At 51.1% G+C, this 16,893-nt stretch overlaps 2 protein-coding genes across 3 annotated transcripts; one reads left to right on the forward strand and one right to left on the reverse strand.

Annotated features, from left to right (window-relative positions):
* Positions 1-6,929: 6,929 nt before the first annotated feature.
* Positions 6,930-10,046, forward strand: Snx22 (sorting nexin 22). 2 transcript variants are annotated; one of them, XM_021644235.2, is made up of 7 exons: positions 6,930-7,089; positions 7,429-7,512; positions 7,898-8,002; positions 8,430-8,524; positions 8,835-8,867; positions 9,043-9,110; positions 9,389-10,046. In XM_021644235.2, exons 1-7 carry the CDS (start codon positions 7,015-7,017, stop codon positions 9,505-9,507), a joined length of 579 nt encoding a protein of 192 aa, XP_021499910.1. In that variant the 5' UTR covers positions 6,930-7,014; the 3' UTR covers positions 9,508-10,046. The 2 variants fall into 2 exon arrangements, with proteins under 2 accessions (XP_021499910.1, XP_021499911.1); XM_021644236.2 differs by lacking the exon at positions 7,898-8,002.
* Ppib (peptidylprolyl isomerase B) lies at positions 9,977-16,052 on the reverse strand. Its single transcript, XM_021644233.2, has 5 exons — positions 15,796-16,052; positions 14,786-14,899; positions 13,428-13,521; positions 11,020-11,204; positions 9,977-10,331 (listed from the first exon to the last, which is right to left on the reverse strand). The coding sequence occupies exons 1-5, from the start codon at positions 15,928-15,930 to the stop codon at positions 10,209-10,211; spliced, it is 651 nt and encodes a 216-aa protein (XP_021499908.1). The 5' UTR covers positions 15,931-16,052; the 3' UTR covers positions 9,977-10,208.
* Between the last annotated feature and the right edge of the window lie 841 nt (positions 16,053-16,893).

Below are 16,893 nucleotides of genomic sequence, written 5' to 3' on the forward strand. Positions count from 1 at the left end.
GTGAGGGTGGGAAGAAGATATACCTTATTCATTATCTGTCTACAGTAAGCGTCTTCAACCTTCAGCAACCTCTTGTCTGTATATTGCGCTCTCTCTCTCTCTCTCTCTCTGGTCTTCTCTCCATCATAGTCTTCCTTCAACATCCCTTCCACCTGTTCATCCACAGACTCTTTCAGTGAATGGATGTTTCATTCTGTGTGTTAGGGATCCCGTTAGAATGGAATACTCTAAACCACGATGTCTTAGCACACTCAGTTAAGAAGACTGGATCATGGAACTCAGTGGAAGCATGTGTGCTGTGTTTAGCACGGTCCTCACCTCAACTCAGTGGGGAGTGCTGGAAGGGCCTCAGGAGTAATCCCCCTGGTTTTGCCCTCCTTACTTGCCTGCAGAGAGCCACAGAACCTAGCATTTCTCTTTCCCTTAGTAGTTTATAAACATGACATCAGAATCCAGGGTGGTGAGGTGGCTCAGCAGGTAAGGTGCTTGCCACACAAGGCTGGCAACCTGAACTCTATCTCCTGAACCCAAGAAAAGGTCGAAAGGAGGGGACAGGCTGTACACATTGTCCTCTGACCTCCACACACGCACAGTAAGCACTCTCACCCACAGACATCATGCACACGTAGTGACAATTCTGGAGTTTTGGTTTCTTTAAAAAACACAAATATAAGAATATGTCTTCATTTTCATTCCCCAGGTGTGGGGATATGGGGCTGCTTCAGACTGTCCACAGCAGCTGACTTATTTATCTCATGCTCTAGCAGAGGCATGGTTTTGCCAGCTGGAGACAGTTTCTGTGATTGTGTGACAATTGGAATTCTGGGAACTTTTCAGAGGGTATAAAAATGGGAGCGTCCTGAGCATCAGGGTGGGTGGTTGTTGGTTGTTCAGGAAGGTTGGTTGTGGTTTGTTAGTAGTCTTAGAAAGAAATTAGATTCAGGGATCTCTCTCTCTCTCCCTCTGTCCTTTCTCTTCTATCTAGTGACAGGGAGTAAAACAGGGTTGGGGAGATAATGGGTGGGGAAAAAGAAGAACCCACAAAGACAGCTACACACACATCAGTGCATGGTGGTAGATATTTATAACTGCAGTATTACGGAAATCAAAGCCAGCCAAGGCTTCTCTCCCCTACCACTAGCCATCAAATCTAGAAAGGTCATTGAGGAAGCTCCAATTTCCCCAAACTCCAAAAGGCAGTGCCTATGTCCAAAAATGACAGTCTTGGCTTGGATCAAGCTGGACTACAGAAGGAGTATAGAAAAGCCCAGGTCAGCATTTCTCAGGAACCTGAGAAAACAGGTTTCTGTTTGCCAAAAAGGGCCATTTCCCTTGGCATATACCAGTAGTTACATACCAAAGCCCATGCTGGCTTCCACACTCCTTCAGTCCCTACCCACAGTCGGCTTGTTATGCATTTCAGAGCCCATACTGGCCTCTTCAGTCTTCTCACCCCCACCCCACCCCCCTCTTCTCCCCTGCCTCCCACTGTGCTAGCTCCCCAGCTCCCCTCCTCCTGAATACCTGTTCATTCTCTACATAACAGTATGGTTTTTCCCAGTCCCCAACATTCTCTCTCTTGCTGTTCTCATTTCTCTTGCAGATAGCCCTGGCCACATCCCGTCTGCTGCTTCTCCTCTCTGCTCTGAATTTTTCCAGATGCTCTGGCTATATTCTCTCTCTCTCTCTCTCTCTCTCTCTCTCTCTCTCTCTGCAGTAAAAACCTTTCCCCTAGCCATGGAGCGGCCATGTCTTTAGCGCACCCTGGCTTATAAGTCTCTCCCCACTCCCTAGAAGACATTCATTCCAGACTGCCCTGCTCCACACCCAGGAAAGGAGGAGGAATGTTGTCCACACGGGAGAGGAAGCTGAGCAGACAGGCCTCACTGGGTTTCTTTCCTTATCTACTAAAGTTACGTTACTGTTAGGTCAAACCTCATTTCCATAAAGCTATCTATTCCTCGTGAAACCCAAGCGTAAAAACTAGTGGATCTTCCCTGCTTTGTTATGCTGAAGAGTGAATCCAGGGTCTAATTCATGCGGTACTGGGCTGCGGTCCTGCCTTCCCACCCTCAGACAGTTCTCCTGGGATCTTTGGACCTTTACTTCTAAAGCATTCCACATCACAGAAAACTTTGATTAGGCTGTGGACGGTAGTCTTTAATTTATCTTTATTTTTTGTGTGTATGTGTCCACCTGTGCACCTCTGGGTGCCTGGGGAGGCTAAAAGACATAATCAAATCCTCTGGAGCTGGAGTTGTGGGTAGCTGTGAGCCGACGTGGGTGCTGGAACTCAAACCTGGGTCCTCTAGAAGATCAGCCAGGGTTATTAATCACTAGGCCATCTTTCTAGCTTTAACCTGTCTTTTGTTATAGGAATATCAACACGTCTCTCACAGGGCTTTTATTTCTGTGATGAAACAGCATGCCCAAGAAGCACTTCCATATCACTGTTCATCATCTTAAGGAAGTAAGAGCCTGGAGGTAGGAGCTGATGCAGAGACCACAGAGAAGGGCTGATGCTGGGCTTGCTCCTATAGCCTGCTCTGCCTACTTTCTTATAGACCCCAGAACCACCTGACCATAGGTGGTCCCACCCACAATGGGCTGTCCCCTTCCACACAACCACTACTTAGGAAGAAGTCCTACAGGTGTGTGCCTACAGCCTGATCTTTTTTGTTTTGTTTTGAGACAGGGTTTCTCTGTGTAGCCCTGGCTGTCTTGTAACTCACTTTGTAGACCAGGCTGGCCTTGAACTCAAAGATCCACCTGCCTCTACCTCGTAGCCTGATCTTATGGAGGCATTTTCTTAATTTATGCTCACTCCTCTCCTATATCTCTAGCTTGGGTCAAGTTGACATAAACGGTAGCCAGGACAGTGGCTGAGGAAAACGTCTCACCTTTCCCCCTCTCCTGTCCTGGAGACACACAGCAGTTACAAACCGGATGAAATAGGTACAGTGGTGGGGACAGAAGTCTCTTAGAGGAGGGGACAGTAAGCTCACCAGTGGAGGAGTGTGTTCTAGGTAAGAAAGAATGTGAAGAATGTGAAGAACTGGAAGATTTCCATGGCCAGAGCCTGGTACATGACCGGGAGGATGAAGACAAGATGGGTGATGATGGTTGGGATGCAGCCATCGTAAGCTGTGGCAGGGACAGTGGGTCTCAGTTCCAAGTAGAATCCTATGGAGAAGCAGGTGTGCTAAAGGCAGTTTGTATTCTGAGGTAGAGAATGGGCCTTATACCCATGAGAGAGACAAGGACATGGAGGCCAATTAGGACGATGCTCTGGGGGACCCTGTGGGTGAAAGAGACTTAATGCCCCTTCATTCAGTTCTGATACCAGCATCCCAAAGAGGAAGTGAAACCCCAACACTTCTGCTCGGTGGGGCTCATTTCCCTCCCAGAGACCACACCTCCACCTCTATCTGAGAAGTTTCCTCTTCCTGATTCCTGGGCCTTGATACCTTGAATTTGGAGAAAGAGAACATAGCACTGAGTAGGTGAGGTTCTCCCTGCTGCATAACACTGCATGAGCAGGAGAGACGTGTCTCCTTACTTCAGACCTTAGGACAGGGCTCTGCTCTTGACCCTACCCCAACACCTCCTCCCAGGTATGAGCCTAGAAAGGCGAGGCTTCTAAACTCACTTCACAGGGCCTTTCATCGTGTGACATCGGTGCAGAATTCCTTGCTACACACAATAATTTTACTACTTATTAAAGATGAGGACAAGTTTGCACAGCAATAGGACAAATGTGGGTATTTATTTCTACAGAAAGAATGAAATCATGCTGGATATTTTCTGCTGCAGGACATGGGGCATCAACAATGTTTAATGAAGCTTAAAATTCTCAATGGTGCCGGCCTTGGTGGTGTGCACCTTTTAATCCCATCACTTGGGAGGCAGAGGCAGGCAGATCTCTGAGTTTGAGGTCAGCCTGTTCTACAGAGTGAGTTCCAGGACAGTCAGGGCTACACAGAGAAATCCTGTCTCAAAAAAATAAACAACCAAACAACAACAAAAACCAGGGGTGTGTGTGTGTGGAGATTTAGCTCAGTGGTTGAGAACACTGGCTGCTCTTTCAAAGGATACGGGTTCTGTTCTCACATCCACATGGCATCTCACAGCTGCTGGTAAGTCCCACCCCAGGAGATCTGAGACACATACCTGCAGATGAAACACTCATACACATAAACAAAATAACTAAAAAAAGCTCAATGGTGTGAGCATCATTTCACGTAAATACATAGTACAAAGCAGAAGAAGTGTGTTTAGAGCCATTTCAGAAATCACTGGAAGTTCTGTCCTAATCCAAGGCAAAATTAATTACTTTTTATGAGACAGGGTCTCATTAAGTGGCTGATCTATGTGAGAAGTTTTTCTTCCATCAAAGGTAGCTAAGCCTTCTGAGGGCCAGTATTCTATACATCTCTTCAACCTTAAAAACTTTTATGCAAATCTTTGTTTGCTTTTGAGAAAAGGTCTCTGTATGTAGTCCCGGCTGGCCTCATTCTCAGAGGCCCACCTGCCTCTGTTTCTGGCTACAGTAACTAACATGGAAGCCATGGAGAAACACCACTTTCAGGCTTGCTCCCTGTGAGAAGGGTCTCTCTGTGTAGCCCTGGCTGTTCTGGAATTCACTACATAGACCAGCTGGCCTTGAACTCACAGATGTCTGCCTGCCCGTGTCTCCCCAGTGCTGGCATTAAAGGTGTGTGCCACTTTGCCTGGCTATCAGTCTGCTTTCTTACACCACTCCACAGCCACCAGTCCAGGGATGGCACCATCCAGAGCGGGGCGGGCCCTTCCACAGCAATCGTTAGTCAAGAAAATGCAGACTTACCTGCACTCATTCTGTGGGTAGCATTTTCTCAACTAAGGTTCCTCTTCTCAGGTGGCTCTAGTTTGGGTCATGTTGACAAAGAACAACCAGAGCACGTACCGACATGCAGCCATATTAGAAAGGCACAGGACCACTCTTTGTTTTTTGTTTTTTGTTTTTTTTTAAATGAAACCACTGTGTGTTTATAAGAGCAGAAAACTTGGTGCATTAAAAACAAAAACAAACAAGCAAAGCACAGCGATTCGGTAATAAGCAATAACCTCGAGGGACAGCTGAAGGATTTCAGGCGTGTGCACTGGCAGCATGTGCAGGGTGACGTGTGTTTGCAGCTGAGGCTGAAATGACATTGCAAGGTGCATGGGCCAAAGGCGTGTGGTCAAGGGTTGCCAGACACTACATGTTGGAGTTTAAAAAGTTTTAGTTGTTTCATATATTTATATAGGAACTTTCTGTTGTTGCCAAAATTTCAAGACACCCACATCCAGTTACACAAATGTATTAGTCAGTGTTCTCTAGAGGACCAGAACCAACAGAATGTCTCTCTCCCTTTCTCTCTGTCTCTGTCTCCCCCTCTCCAAGTGTGTGTGTGTGTGTGTGTGTGTGTGTGTGTGTGTGTGATTTACTGAAGTGGCTTTCCAGGCTGTGGCACAGTTAGTCCAACAGTGGCTGTCTACTTACAGGAAGTCCAAGAATCCAGTAGTTGTTCAGTCTACGAGGCTGGATGTCTCAGCTGCACGTCAGTGTGTGTTTGGATCCCAGAGGAGGCTTTAACATCAGTGGAAAGCCTGGAGAGCAGGATCTGACCCTGACAGAGAGTGAGGGTGAGCAGGCCGAACGCAGGACTCCTCCTTCCATGTCCTTTACTTAGGCTGCCGTGGGAGGGCCCCGAGACAGGAGGGTCTTCCTACCTAAAATGACCCAGTTAACTCAGAATCCCTCAGCCGTGTGCCTAGCCGCTTCGGTTTCTAGTTACTTCCAGATGTAGCCTTGTTGACCGCTCGGAACAGCCATCGCACACAGCCAGTTCAAGGGTAGAATTCTTGACACGGCGCTGCTGACCAGCAGCCGCTCACCTAGGCTGAGTGAGGGGTGTGGGCCGAGACAGACATGAAAGCCGTTTCTATTTTTAGCGCCTGAAAGTGAGAGTTCTGTTTTTAAATCCTATTATAGCTGGGCAGTGGTGTCCAACGCCTTTACTTACAGCACTTGGGAGGCAGAGGCAGAGGCAGGCAGAGTTGGAGGCCGGCCTGGTCTAGGGCTTGAGTTCCAGGGCGGCTAGGGCTACACAGAGATAACTTACCTAGAATTCCGAGACAGACCAGCAGGGTAGACGAGGGCAGCGTGGTGCCACCACCGTGATCTATTAGCTACATATCACCACCCAGAACAAGCCAGTAAGGAAGCCACCACCTCTCTCTCTCTCTCTCTCTCTCTCTCTCTCTCTCTCTCTCTCTCTCTCGATATCCAGACTGTGTGACTCTCAAAGCTGATCAGCCTGAGTTTTTAAACTCTTGCCTCTTTCCCACGCACCAGCTTAAAGCAAATTGGGTAGGATTGGTGGATGGAGGGATGGAAGAAATGGACGAAGGGTCTGCAGGTGCCCATCGAAGCTAGGATGAATCTCAGCCTCACCCAGGCACTGCCTCGGTAGGAGTTTCCAGGCGGTGACCCCACCTGAAGGCGGGGAAGGATGGCATGGTCAGGTTCCCTGAGAGCAAGGGTGGTCCTAGGGGGACGCCCAGGCTTGGATGCCAGCTGCGCCCTCAGCTGGCACCACAGAATCCAGGGCACTCAACGAAAGACCGGGTGAAATTTTACCTCCGCTGCATGCGTGGCAGGCAGTGGAGCCTAGGGAAACGTCTGACGAACGAGTGACCTACCGAGGGCTCCTCTCCGGCACGGAGCCCTCTCTAGATACAGGATGTTATCTTCTGGCCTCAGGACTTCAGCGCGCCAGGAAACGCCCCGGGCGGGGCGAGGGCGGGGTCCTGGACCAGAGGGTGGAGCCTGGTGGGGGTGAAGGTCCGGAGAGCGGGGCGGGGCCTGTGGCCGGGGGCGGGGTCTGCGGCCCGGGGGCGGGGCGACCTCTCCGGGCTGCCCGGCGCTCCAGGGAGTTCGGGTGACAGCGCCGGGAAGCTCGGAGAGGCTGCGGCGGGGCCGGGGCGCGGATGCTGGAAGTTCACATCCCCTCGGCGGGGCCTGAGGCCGAAGGGCGCAGGCAGAGTCCGGAGAAAGGCCACATGGTGAGCGATGGATGGAGAGTGCGTGTAGGGATACGCCGAGTACCCCCGCGACGAGCGCAGAAAGGGACCCAGAATGCGGGCTGGGACCTTTGTCGCAAAGGTTCGGGGTTACTTGGCTTTGCCAGTCCCTGGTCTAGGCTCTGGAGGGATCGCGTGGGGCAGAGGGGGAGGGCCCGTCAGCCTGTTCTTTCAGGTGTGTGGGGTGCGGGAGGGGTTTCCCTGACCGGCGACAAGCCAAGTCGGCTTTGTGCCTTTCAAAGACCAGAAAGTGTGCGCGTCTCGCGCGCGCTGGTCCTGGTGCACCTTTGGACCCGCCGCCCGCGCTCGTCCCCCCGCCAGGTGTTCCAAGTGGAGGTGCTCTACCACGGACGCAGACACACCGTGCCGAGACGCTACAGCGAGTTCCACGCTCTCCACAAGCGGGTGAGGCGGCGCGGGCTACCCACCGATCTGGCTCCAGGCCAGGCCCCAGGGTGGCGGGCGAAAGCGCTCCGACCCCAGCTTTCGGCTGGCCACCCCCACCCCCATCCTCCCAGGCCCGGGAGGATGCAGACCGTGGGCGACCACCCCAGGGCTGCGGGGCCCCTCGCGGGGAGGACGCAGTGGCTAGGTTCCTGCTCAGACTGACCTTGTCCGAGTGAGTGCGTCCTTTCCACTCTCGGGCTTGTCATTTCTGTCCCAACCACCTCTCACTAGCAGTCTCAGGGTAAAGCTTAAAGGTATACAGAGAGGACTGGGGAGAGCCCTCTGCTAGATGCAGCGGGCTTGAGGGCTTTGCTAGGATCTCACCTCGGTAACTGATGGACAGATCAAGAAACGGTACAAAGTGCCCGACTTTCCCTCAAAACGCCTGCCCAACTGGAGGACCAGAGGATTGGAACAGCGCCGGCAGGGCTTGGAGACCTATATCCAGGTGTGCATGGGCACACTTGGTTGCCCCTAGCCTGAGGGACCAGGGGTGACCCAGTTAGAGATGGGGGGGGGCATAACTTGGGGTTGTTATTCACCATCCAAGGCTCCATTTTCCAAAACAATTGAGTACAAACTTTTCTATCTGGGTTATTTAAAGTTTTGAATAATCCAACAAGTAAGATTCACCCCTAGGGTAAGATTCTGTGTTATTTTCATGAGGTGTGTGTGTGCACTAACTAATGTCCATTACTGGACTAGCCTACCCACTTCATGGGGCCAGTTTTTCCAGTCCATACTTGAGCCTGGTCTAATAATACTTGTTTCCACTGTCTCGAAATTATTTTGGAACAGAAGTCCTTAAACTTTTGCTTGCAAGGGTTTGTGCAATTAGTAGCTGGATCTGATCACAGACTTCCTTTCTTTTCTAGGGCATCCTGTACCTGAATCAGGACGTGCCCAAGGAGTTACTGGAATTTCTGAGACTTAGACACTTCCCTCCAGACCCCAAGGCCAGTAGCTGGAGGTAAGGATTGCTGCGCCGGGGTGTGGCAAGGGCTCTCAGCAGCAAGAAGCTGTAAAAAGATCCCGAAGGACAAGCCTTATTCATTTTCAAATGTGCTGGGCCCTAGCCTGGTTCTCCGTAGCCTCTCTCATCTTGACCCTAGTGGAGGGGCTGGTTTTTGGACCACTTTGGTTACTACATCAGGGCCTCCACCTCTGGAAATGGGCTCGTTACAAAATAGAAGCAACAGTCCCCTGGGCTATTCCGTCTTCAACCCCTTCTCCCCTCCCCTGGGTATCCTCAAGCAGCTTACAGTGTTTTCTCTTTTCAGCACCCCGGGGGAATTCCTGCCTAGCGACACCAGGCAAGTCACAGTCCTGCCCTGAGGGCCTGCTGCCCCCTGGTGGTTGTGTGCGAGGCAGGCCAGCAGCCTGCTCTCTAGTCCTTTGTGTGTGCCCGCCTATTTTGGTCCCTCCTGTCCACCCCATGTGTGTCTTTGCCCTGCCACCTCTGATGGTTCACAACTTTCTTCTTCACAGCTCACAGCTGCACCACCAGCCGGTCATTGGCTTCTGTATGGATCCTTACGTTTACACTCCTTCCCCAGGTGAGACATCCGTCACCAGCCCCCCCTTCCCCCTCGCACCTGTCCTCTGGGGGCTACCCCCTGCTGCTCCTGTAGCCTGCTTTGTAATTTGCTTTATAGAAACTGGTTCACCTGGTCTCTGCTCCTCTAGGGCCTGTCTTCAAAAGCTAGTAAGAGCAGAATGTGGCCTAGGGAAGGCCAACAGCGCCTCATTTTGGGTAGACAGCTGAGCCAGAGTGCTCCAGGCCCAAGGCCAGGCAGACCACACACTAGCCCTCCTTCTACTTTCTCTCCCACAGAGCCACTCTCGGAAGTGGTGGTGACCGGTGTGCTCCAGGGTCTCTATGGCTTCAGCACTGGCCCAGCACCAGCCCAGCCAAAGGCTAACTGTCATCCTGCTCCATCACCAACGGCCTGACTAGCCCAGGCTTTGGGCCACCAGTCAGGATAGTTATGTCTCAGTCCTGGGAGTTCCATATAAGAACCTGGGTTTTCCCTTGGACTAGGCTCAGGTGTAACTAGGCGAGGCTCAGTTGTGCCCGTCCGCACTCAAGGCCCTGAACTGGCATGCACTGAGAGCTGTAGCTTGTAGAACTCAAGATCCTTAGAGCCAGGGTCAATGTAAAGTCAAGATAAAGAAGTGCAAAGTAATTTCAGAGGTAGGCTGAGGAGACTAGGGTGGGTTTTCTAGCCCAGCCTGGCGGGTGGCAGAAGCTAGCAGGGTGAGGCATGGTGGCGGCTAGAAAGCCTGATGACCAGGGTAGATAGTACCTAGGTATCGGCTTAGGCACGAACCCAATGAAGAGGCATGCATCTGTCAGCACGCAAGAGTCCCAGGCTGCAGGACAGGTGCTACATACAACCCCCAAACACAGCCACACCTAAAGTTATGTAAAAAAAACAAACAAAAACCCCACTTTTTTATTGATCAGCATTGGTAGGAGTTTGATATAAAAATCAGGCCTGTGGAATGTGAGGAGGTGTGGGTGCACCCCGTTGGATGGAAGCACTAGGGCCAGAGTGGCACGGAACCTTGTGACTGGCTACCTTCACTCTTGTGAGGGTAGTGACAGGGCCCGCACAGACGGCTGCTTGGCGGAATGAGGTCCCTGAGGCTCTCTACTCCTTGGCAATGGCAAAGGGTTTCTCCACTTCGATCTTGCCACAGTCTGCGATGATCACATCCTTCAGGGGCTTGTCCCGGCTGTCTGTCTTGGTGCTCTCCACCTTCCGGACCACATCCTAGAAAAGGCAGGAAAGGAGAGTTTGGGTGGGGTGGGGTGGGGCCGAGAGGCACAGTACTGGGATACAACCCTGAGAGGCTTAGGAGGGCTGAAGCCCACATGGGATGAACACCGGAACAGCCAAAGGCTCAGTAGCTGATGGCTGCGGTGAATGGAGAACACGGATGTTGGATAGCTGACCCAACACTGCATGGGTGCAGGAGTCTCAATATCCCTGATTCAGTGAGCAGCTGAACAGAGGAGCCTGCAGCCAACAAATTCAACCAGGTCTTCTGGATGGGTTTTTGGGGCCTGAAAGGACCTAGAACCTTGGGGGCATGGAGATATAGGCTGTGGTGCTGGGAGTTAAACCTCATGCATGCTAGGTTAAGCAGTCTCTGGGAGCCAGCCACAGGAATACTCTGAATGTGGTCTCCTGTGGTCCAGACTGCCTATGGACTTGGGAGTTCAAGCGATCCTTTTGCCTCAGCCTCCCACACAGCTAGGACCATAGGGATGTTCAGGCTGTTTATTCTTGGCACTTCCCCTCCCCTATGCCAGGACACCAGGTCAGGAGGCGCCAGTGCTGGGCTACATCGATGGCACAGGTGCCTTTGCGAAAAAGATTTCCTACTTGAAGCCCCGGCCTGTTCAGGCTGGCTCCTTGGTGAAGATTATCAAGGTTTAGCCTCTACTTCCAAACTTACCATGCCCTCTAGAACTTTGCCAAAAACCACATGCTTGCCATCTAGCCAGGACGTCTTGACTGTAGTTATGAAGAACTGGGAGCCATTGGTGTCTTTGCCTGCATTGGCCATGCTCACCCATCCAGGCCCATAGTGCTTCAGCTTGAAGTTCTCATCTGGGAAGCGCTCACCATAGATGCTCTTTCCTGGAAAAAGTCAGAGCAGGTCAGGAAAGTGGGCTGACCTGAAACAGGCAGACGGTTGGGGGAGGAGCTACAGGGCTCAGGCTGTCCTTGTCGGGGAAAGGCTTGAGTGGCAAACAAGGACATAAACAGCCTTCTTACCTTCTACCCAAGCCACTGGGACTGAGACCACCTGGGGAATGAAGCCAGGTTGAAAGAGGCCTTGGTGCATGCAGGATGCTGGGTGTGGGAGTGTGGAACTCTCAGAAAAGGGCTGCTGCAGCCGCAAAACTGACCAGCAGATGGGGGCTGGTTGGTGGAGGAAACATAGGAAATAGGGCTGCTATTTGTTTTTTTTAAGAGCTAAGAGCCTCTTAACCAAGGACCATAAAATAAAAGATGCTTATGAACGTGTGTCACTGTCTTGTGAAGTAGGGGTCCAGGGGCCAGGACAGCGAGTACAGAGCTTTACACAATTCCCAAGGTCCTGCTTGCAATGTTGGTTTCCCCATTACCCATCAGTGGACTAATGGTCCCATGAATGCTAGCACTGAAGCACCATCTTCTCAGGCTGGTGAGATGGCTTAGCACATAAGGCAACTAGCTGCCTGGCACAGAGCTGACAGAGTGGAAGAGAAAAACTGACTCCTGTAGGTTTTCCTGACTTTAACATGCACGCAACGGCATGTGCTTGCCAACCTCATACATATGCTTATAAACGAACAGGTGTGACAGAGAGTAACACTAAACCCAGCTCTCGGGAGGCAGATCTCTGAGTGCCAGCCCACACGCAGTAACTAATTTCCTTTGGCTCAATGCCTTTCGATTCACTTGGACGCAAACCTCTGCTCTCGGCACACCTATGCTCACCCGCATTTCCTCAGGATGCCTCAGGTCAGGGACTGCCCTGGTCTGAGACTGATCAGGGAGATGTGGCTGACTGTGCAGCAACTGGGGAGGCAGAGAACAAAGATTAAACTGGGTGGCAGGTCGGAGTGAGGTGGCCTATTTCCTGCAATGACGTCTGGCTGGACACTGACCGCCAAACTTCCTAAGTGAGAAACTTCCTTGGAAATTTTAGGCAACCATGGGATTTCAATTATTCCTATTCAAAAAAACCCAATCTACACCCTTAGTCTCCTTCTCCAAGGCACAAGGAGCTCTCAAGTCACAAAAATAAATAAATAAATTGCATTTTTATCTTTATGATGGTAAGTATCAATCCCATTTAATCTTCTGTCCTGGAACTTCCACCCAGCTGCCTTGCAAATGGTTAAGCTTCATGCCAACCAATTTTTGTTGTCTGTCCTCATTTAAATTTTTTTTTTTCTTCCTGAGGCAGGGTTCCTGTGTGTACTTTTGCTGTCCTGGAACTCAGAGATCCACCTGCCTCTGCCACCACACCCAGCTTTTTTCTTTTTTGTTTTATAAGTCTCAAGTGTATGGATGTTTTGATACATGTATGTCTGTGTACCACACATGTGACTGAGGAGACCTGAAGAGGGTGTCAAGATTCCCTGGAACTGAAATTACATAGTTGTGACTATGTGGGAATCGAACCCAGGTCCCCTGCAAGAGCTGCCAGTGCTCTTAACCACTGAGTCAGCTCTCCAGCCCCCGGTGTTTGATTTTTGAGACAAGTTCTCACACAGAGTAGGCTGGCCTTAAAGCTACGCTGGAACCTCCTGCCTTAACTTCCTGAGTGTGGGTGTTACAGGCATAGCCCTACTCTTGCCTGGAGTCCCCCACTTTTATAGATTTTTAGTTCGTGTGTGTGTGTGTGTGTGTGTGTGTGTGCGTGCGTGCGTGCACATGCTCTTGCCACAGTGTATGTGAAGTAGTTAGAAGATACCTTGCAGAAATCAGTTCTCTGCTTCCAGTGTTTGCGCCTCAGGAATCAATGTCAGGCTATCAGCCTTGGCGGCAAGTACCTTTGCCCACCTTGCTGGCCTTTTTGATTTATGTGCACGTGTGTAATACAGGCAACAGAATGTGTGGCACAAGCTGTAGACTTGTATCAACAGTGGATACCTGGAAGAGAACACAAGTCTACCTGCTTCCTACCTCACAAGTCTACCTGCTTCCTACCTCCCTCTCCTTTGCACTGGTTCCCTCTTCAAAGAAGGGTGCAGGAGAGAAGCTGCTCAGCTCAGCTAGAGCTGGAGAAAAAGATGCCTTGGCTAACCAGCCCGTCCCCCTTGGACACGGCAGTGTCAGGACTCCTCTGCTCAGAGGACCTGAAGTTACCTCCTGTGCCATCTCCCCTGGTGAAGTCTCCACCCTGGATCATGAAGTCCTTGATGATGCGATGGAACTTGCTGTTTTTGTAGCCAAATCCTTTCTGGAAAGAGGGATGAGAAGACAAGAGGGTAGAATGAGGCAGATGTCCCTCAGCTGCAGCTCCTTCTGGCACATTTAACGAGGGGCAAACACACAGCAGAAACACCCGGTAAAGTCCACATCTCTAGGCCCTGCTCTTATACAGTTCCTGAAAGATATAACTCAAGGCCAGGACATGCCTTTTCCTTCTCTGTTCCTCTAATCACAACAACAAATGTGAGGTCTGGGGATACAGGTCAGCTGGCAGTGTTTGTCCTAGTGTGAACAGTCCTGGGTACACAGCACCGTGTGAGCTGAGTGTGGCGGTGCCTGCCTGTGACCCCAGCACTCAGGAGCAGCGTATCAGAAGCTCAAGATCACCCCTGGCTACCATTAGTTTCAAGGTCAGCCAGGGGCTACATAAGACTGTCTCAGGAAACACAAAATAAAATGAACAAAGAAGTTAGAATACAAACTTCATAAAATAGAATGTATGTTTCTTTAAAATTCTGTGCCATATTCTCAGATCAAGCTCCTTGGACCCTTTTCTTTTTAGAAATTTGATAGTTCTTATCTTATTCCAGCAGTAGTGGCATAATGTGTTCTAAGAACATTCAATTAAGAACTCAAATACGATAAAATAACGATTACTCTTCAAACATTAAAGCCAAACAGTGCCATATTTGCCTGTGTTCTCCACAATGTAAACCACAGTAACACCTCAGCATCCACTCAACCATTTGGCACATCTTCCTTAACTGTAAAGCTACCAGTTTTAGCGCCTTGGATTTTTTTTTTTTTTTTTTTTTTTTGGTGCTATGAATAGCTGTAAGAAACAGCAGGGTTGCAAGAGCCAGCTCAGTCTTCCTGTGGTGCCAACATGTGGGCAAATGAGGCTTTGAGCAAGTCACACCAGCTCTCCAGGGCCCTTTCCAAAAGTTAAAACTGGACCTGTTTATTCTTTTTTTTTTTTTTTAAGATTTATTTATTTATTATACAGTGTTCTGCCTGCATGTATGTACACAGCAGGAGAGGGGACCAGATCTCATTACAGATGATTGTGATCCACCATGGGGTCGCTGGGAATTGAACTCAGGACATTTGGAAGAGCAGACAGTTCTCTTAACCGCTGAGTCATTTCTCCAGCCTGCTTATTCTTAATATACAAAAATATTTGGCCCCCAGGGAAGCCAGATAGTGAAAAGCCAGTGTAAGCCACCCTCTGAAGTCCCGGCTGCTTCCATCCCTACCACATGGAGTTGGCTACCTTTGTATCAGCCACTTACCTCTCCTGTAGCCAAGGCTACAAAATTATCCACAGTTTTTGGAACTGTCTTTCCAAAAAGTCCAAAGACCACTCGGCCCACAGCTTCATCTCCAATTTGGAGATCAAAGTACACCTACGGAAAAGAACAATCAGAGCTTAGCCTTTTAGAGGGGTCTTGATAGAGAAGGAAGTGACCAAGAAATAACCCTGAGGAGAGAGAAGGAAGCCTAAAGCTATAGCTGAGTCTGATTTCAGGAGGCAAAACCCTTGCACAAATCCAGTGAACAGGCTAGAGAAATGGCTCGGCTGGTACGAGCATCTGCCGCTTTCCCAGAGGACACAACTTCTGTTCTCAGCAGAAAAGAACCTAGACAGTGCCTCCCAACCATCTGTCGAACGAACGCTCCAGACTATCCCGACACCAAAACCAGGGACTGACGAAATGGCCTTGCCCACTACAGGCAGGCCACCGTTCTACCACTGAGCTAACCACCCCAGTAATTAATAGTCTGCGACAGGGACTTTTAAAATATTTTCTAAAGTAACTATTTTTTTTTTTTTTAAGTTTAGGTTCGCAGACTACAGAGTAACAGTCTGAGCTCTTACAATGACTCCAGACTATAGAAACAGACATTAAAAGGGGGAAATACACAAGGAGATCACTATGCTCGCAAGTTTAACTGTAGTCACCGTGCGTGCTACAAAGCACAGTAAACTGGAAGTGGCCACCATGGACGATTCGGCACTTGTGATCCTTCACCATTCCCTGGCCTGCAGGGTAGCTACAACCGGACTGCCCTGAAGCTGTCCGTAGCCGGGCATTCTGGATCGGGGCTGGGGGCTGGGGGTGTCCGACTCATTCTCTAGTTTGAGTGGGTGGAGCGGGCCTGGCTTCAAAAGGTCATAGGGGCTGAACAAGGACAAGGATGCTCAGGTCGAAACTAGTGAGCAGGGCTCGCTGGGGCCGGGGCCGGGGCCGGACGGCAGGCGGCGGAAGGCAGGCCTCGTCGGGTGAGGGAGAGCCCAGACCTTGACTGTGACTTTGGGTCCCTTCTTCTTATCGTTGGCCACGGAGGGTCCTGGAAGCAGAAGGAAGACGACGGAGCCCACGATGAGGGCGGCGGCGAAGAGCAGCTTCATATTGCGCTCCGACAGGCGCAGCATCCACCGGCAGCAGCAGGCGCGGTGGCGGCGGCGCGGACCGGAAAAGGGTGTGGACGCGGCGGACGCGGGCGTGCGCGCGGCGGCCGGGCGCGGGGTGGGCCGGGGCCGCCGGCAGGCTGGCAGCGCGGGGAGCGGGCGGCGGTTCCCCTGCGCCGCCGCGCCGAGTGGTAGGCGCCGCGGCGGGCGGGGCTGCGGGCGGCCGCCACGTTACAGCCCTCTAATTGGATGCGCTCCTTGCCCCTCCGCCTATGCCAAGGCGGTGCGCGGAAGGCGGCGCCCGGATTGGTCTGAGCGAAAAAGACTACGAAGCTCAGCAGGCCTTGCGGCCCGACCTGCCCGCCAGCCCTCCGGTGGTCCGTCACCGAGGGTAAAGGCCGCTCACGACTATATTGGGGGTGGGCTTTGAAAAACACTTTGAAACCAAGGGCTAGGGACTGGGTTTTACAGCTAGATCTCCCTCTATAGTATTGACCTTGCTTGGGGCTCGGGAGTAGTGGCTCACGCCCGTGATCCCAGCGCTGGGCAGGGTGAGTTCGAGGCCAGCCTTGGCTACAGAATGAGTGTGACTTTGCCTCAAAACAAACACGCCCAGTCGTGGTGGCGGCGCCTTTCACTCCTGCATTTGGGAGGAAGAAGCAGACGATCTCTGTGAGTTTGGGGCTCTAACACTAGTGCCGTAGGAGTGCTGGGCATGGATAGGATAATCTGGTAGTCTGGCTTGCTGCCAGACGAGTTCTTAGATTCAGGGAGAGACCCTGTCTCAAAAATAAGGTGGAAAATTGACTTCCTCTGGCCTCTGCACACGTGTGCATGCACCATACACACATAAATTGCAGGCATAAACTGCGCACGCATACATACAAACTGGCTTCTATTTTTAGTTTTTGCCGCTGTACTAAGTTTCCCCTTTGAATCCTGTGCCTCACCGCTGTGTGAACCTACAAACCAATGTATTCTTTGGTA

Source organism: Meriones unguiculatus, chromosome 6, assembly GCF_030254825.1.
Source record: "Meriones unguiculatus strain TT.TT164.6M chromosome 6, Bangor_MerUng_6.1, whole genome shotgun sequence".
Lineage (NCBI taxonomy): Eukaryota > Metazoa > Chordata > Mammalia > Rodentia > Muridae > Meriones > Meriones unguiculatus.

Excerpts from the sequence above, each read along its gene's own strand:
- Snx22 (XM_021644235.2), top strand. The coding sequence starts at position 7,015 with ATGCTGGAAGTTCACATCCCCTCGGCGGGGCCTGAGGCCGAAGGGCGC. Across the intron at positions 8,003-8,429 it reads GCTTGGAGACCTATATCCAG|GGCATCCTGTACCTGAATCA; the intron begins GTGTGCATGGGC and ends TTTCTTTTCTAG. Across the intron at positions 8,525-8,834 it reads CCCAAGGCCAGTAGCTGGAG|CACCCCGGGGGAATTCCTGC; the intron begins GTAAGGATTGCT and ends TTCTCTTTTCAG.
- Ppib (XM_021644233.2), bottom strand. The coding sequence starts at position 15,930 with ATGCTGCGCCTGTCGGAGCGCAATATGAAGCTGCTCTTCGCCGCCGCC. Across the intron at positions 13,522-14,785 it reads TAGCCTTGGCTACAGGAGAG|AAAGGATTTGGCTACAAAAA; the intron begins GTAAGTGGCTGA and ends CCCTCTTTCCAG. Across the intron at positions 10,332-11,019 it reads GCAAAGTTCTAGAGGGCATG|GATGTGGTCCGGAAGGTGGA; the intron begins GTAAGTTTGGAA and ends TGCCTTTTCTAG.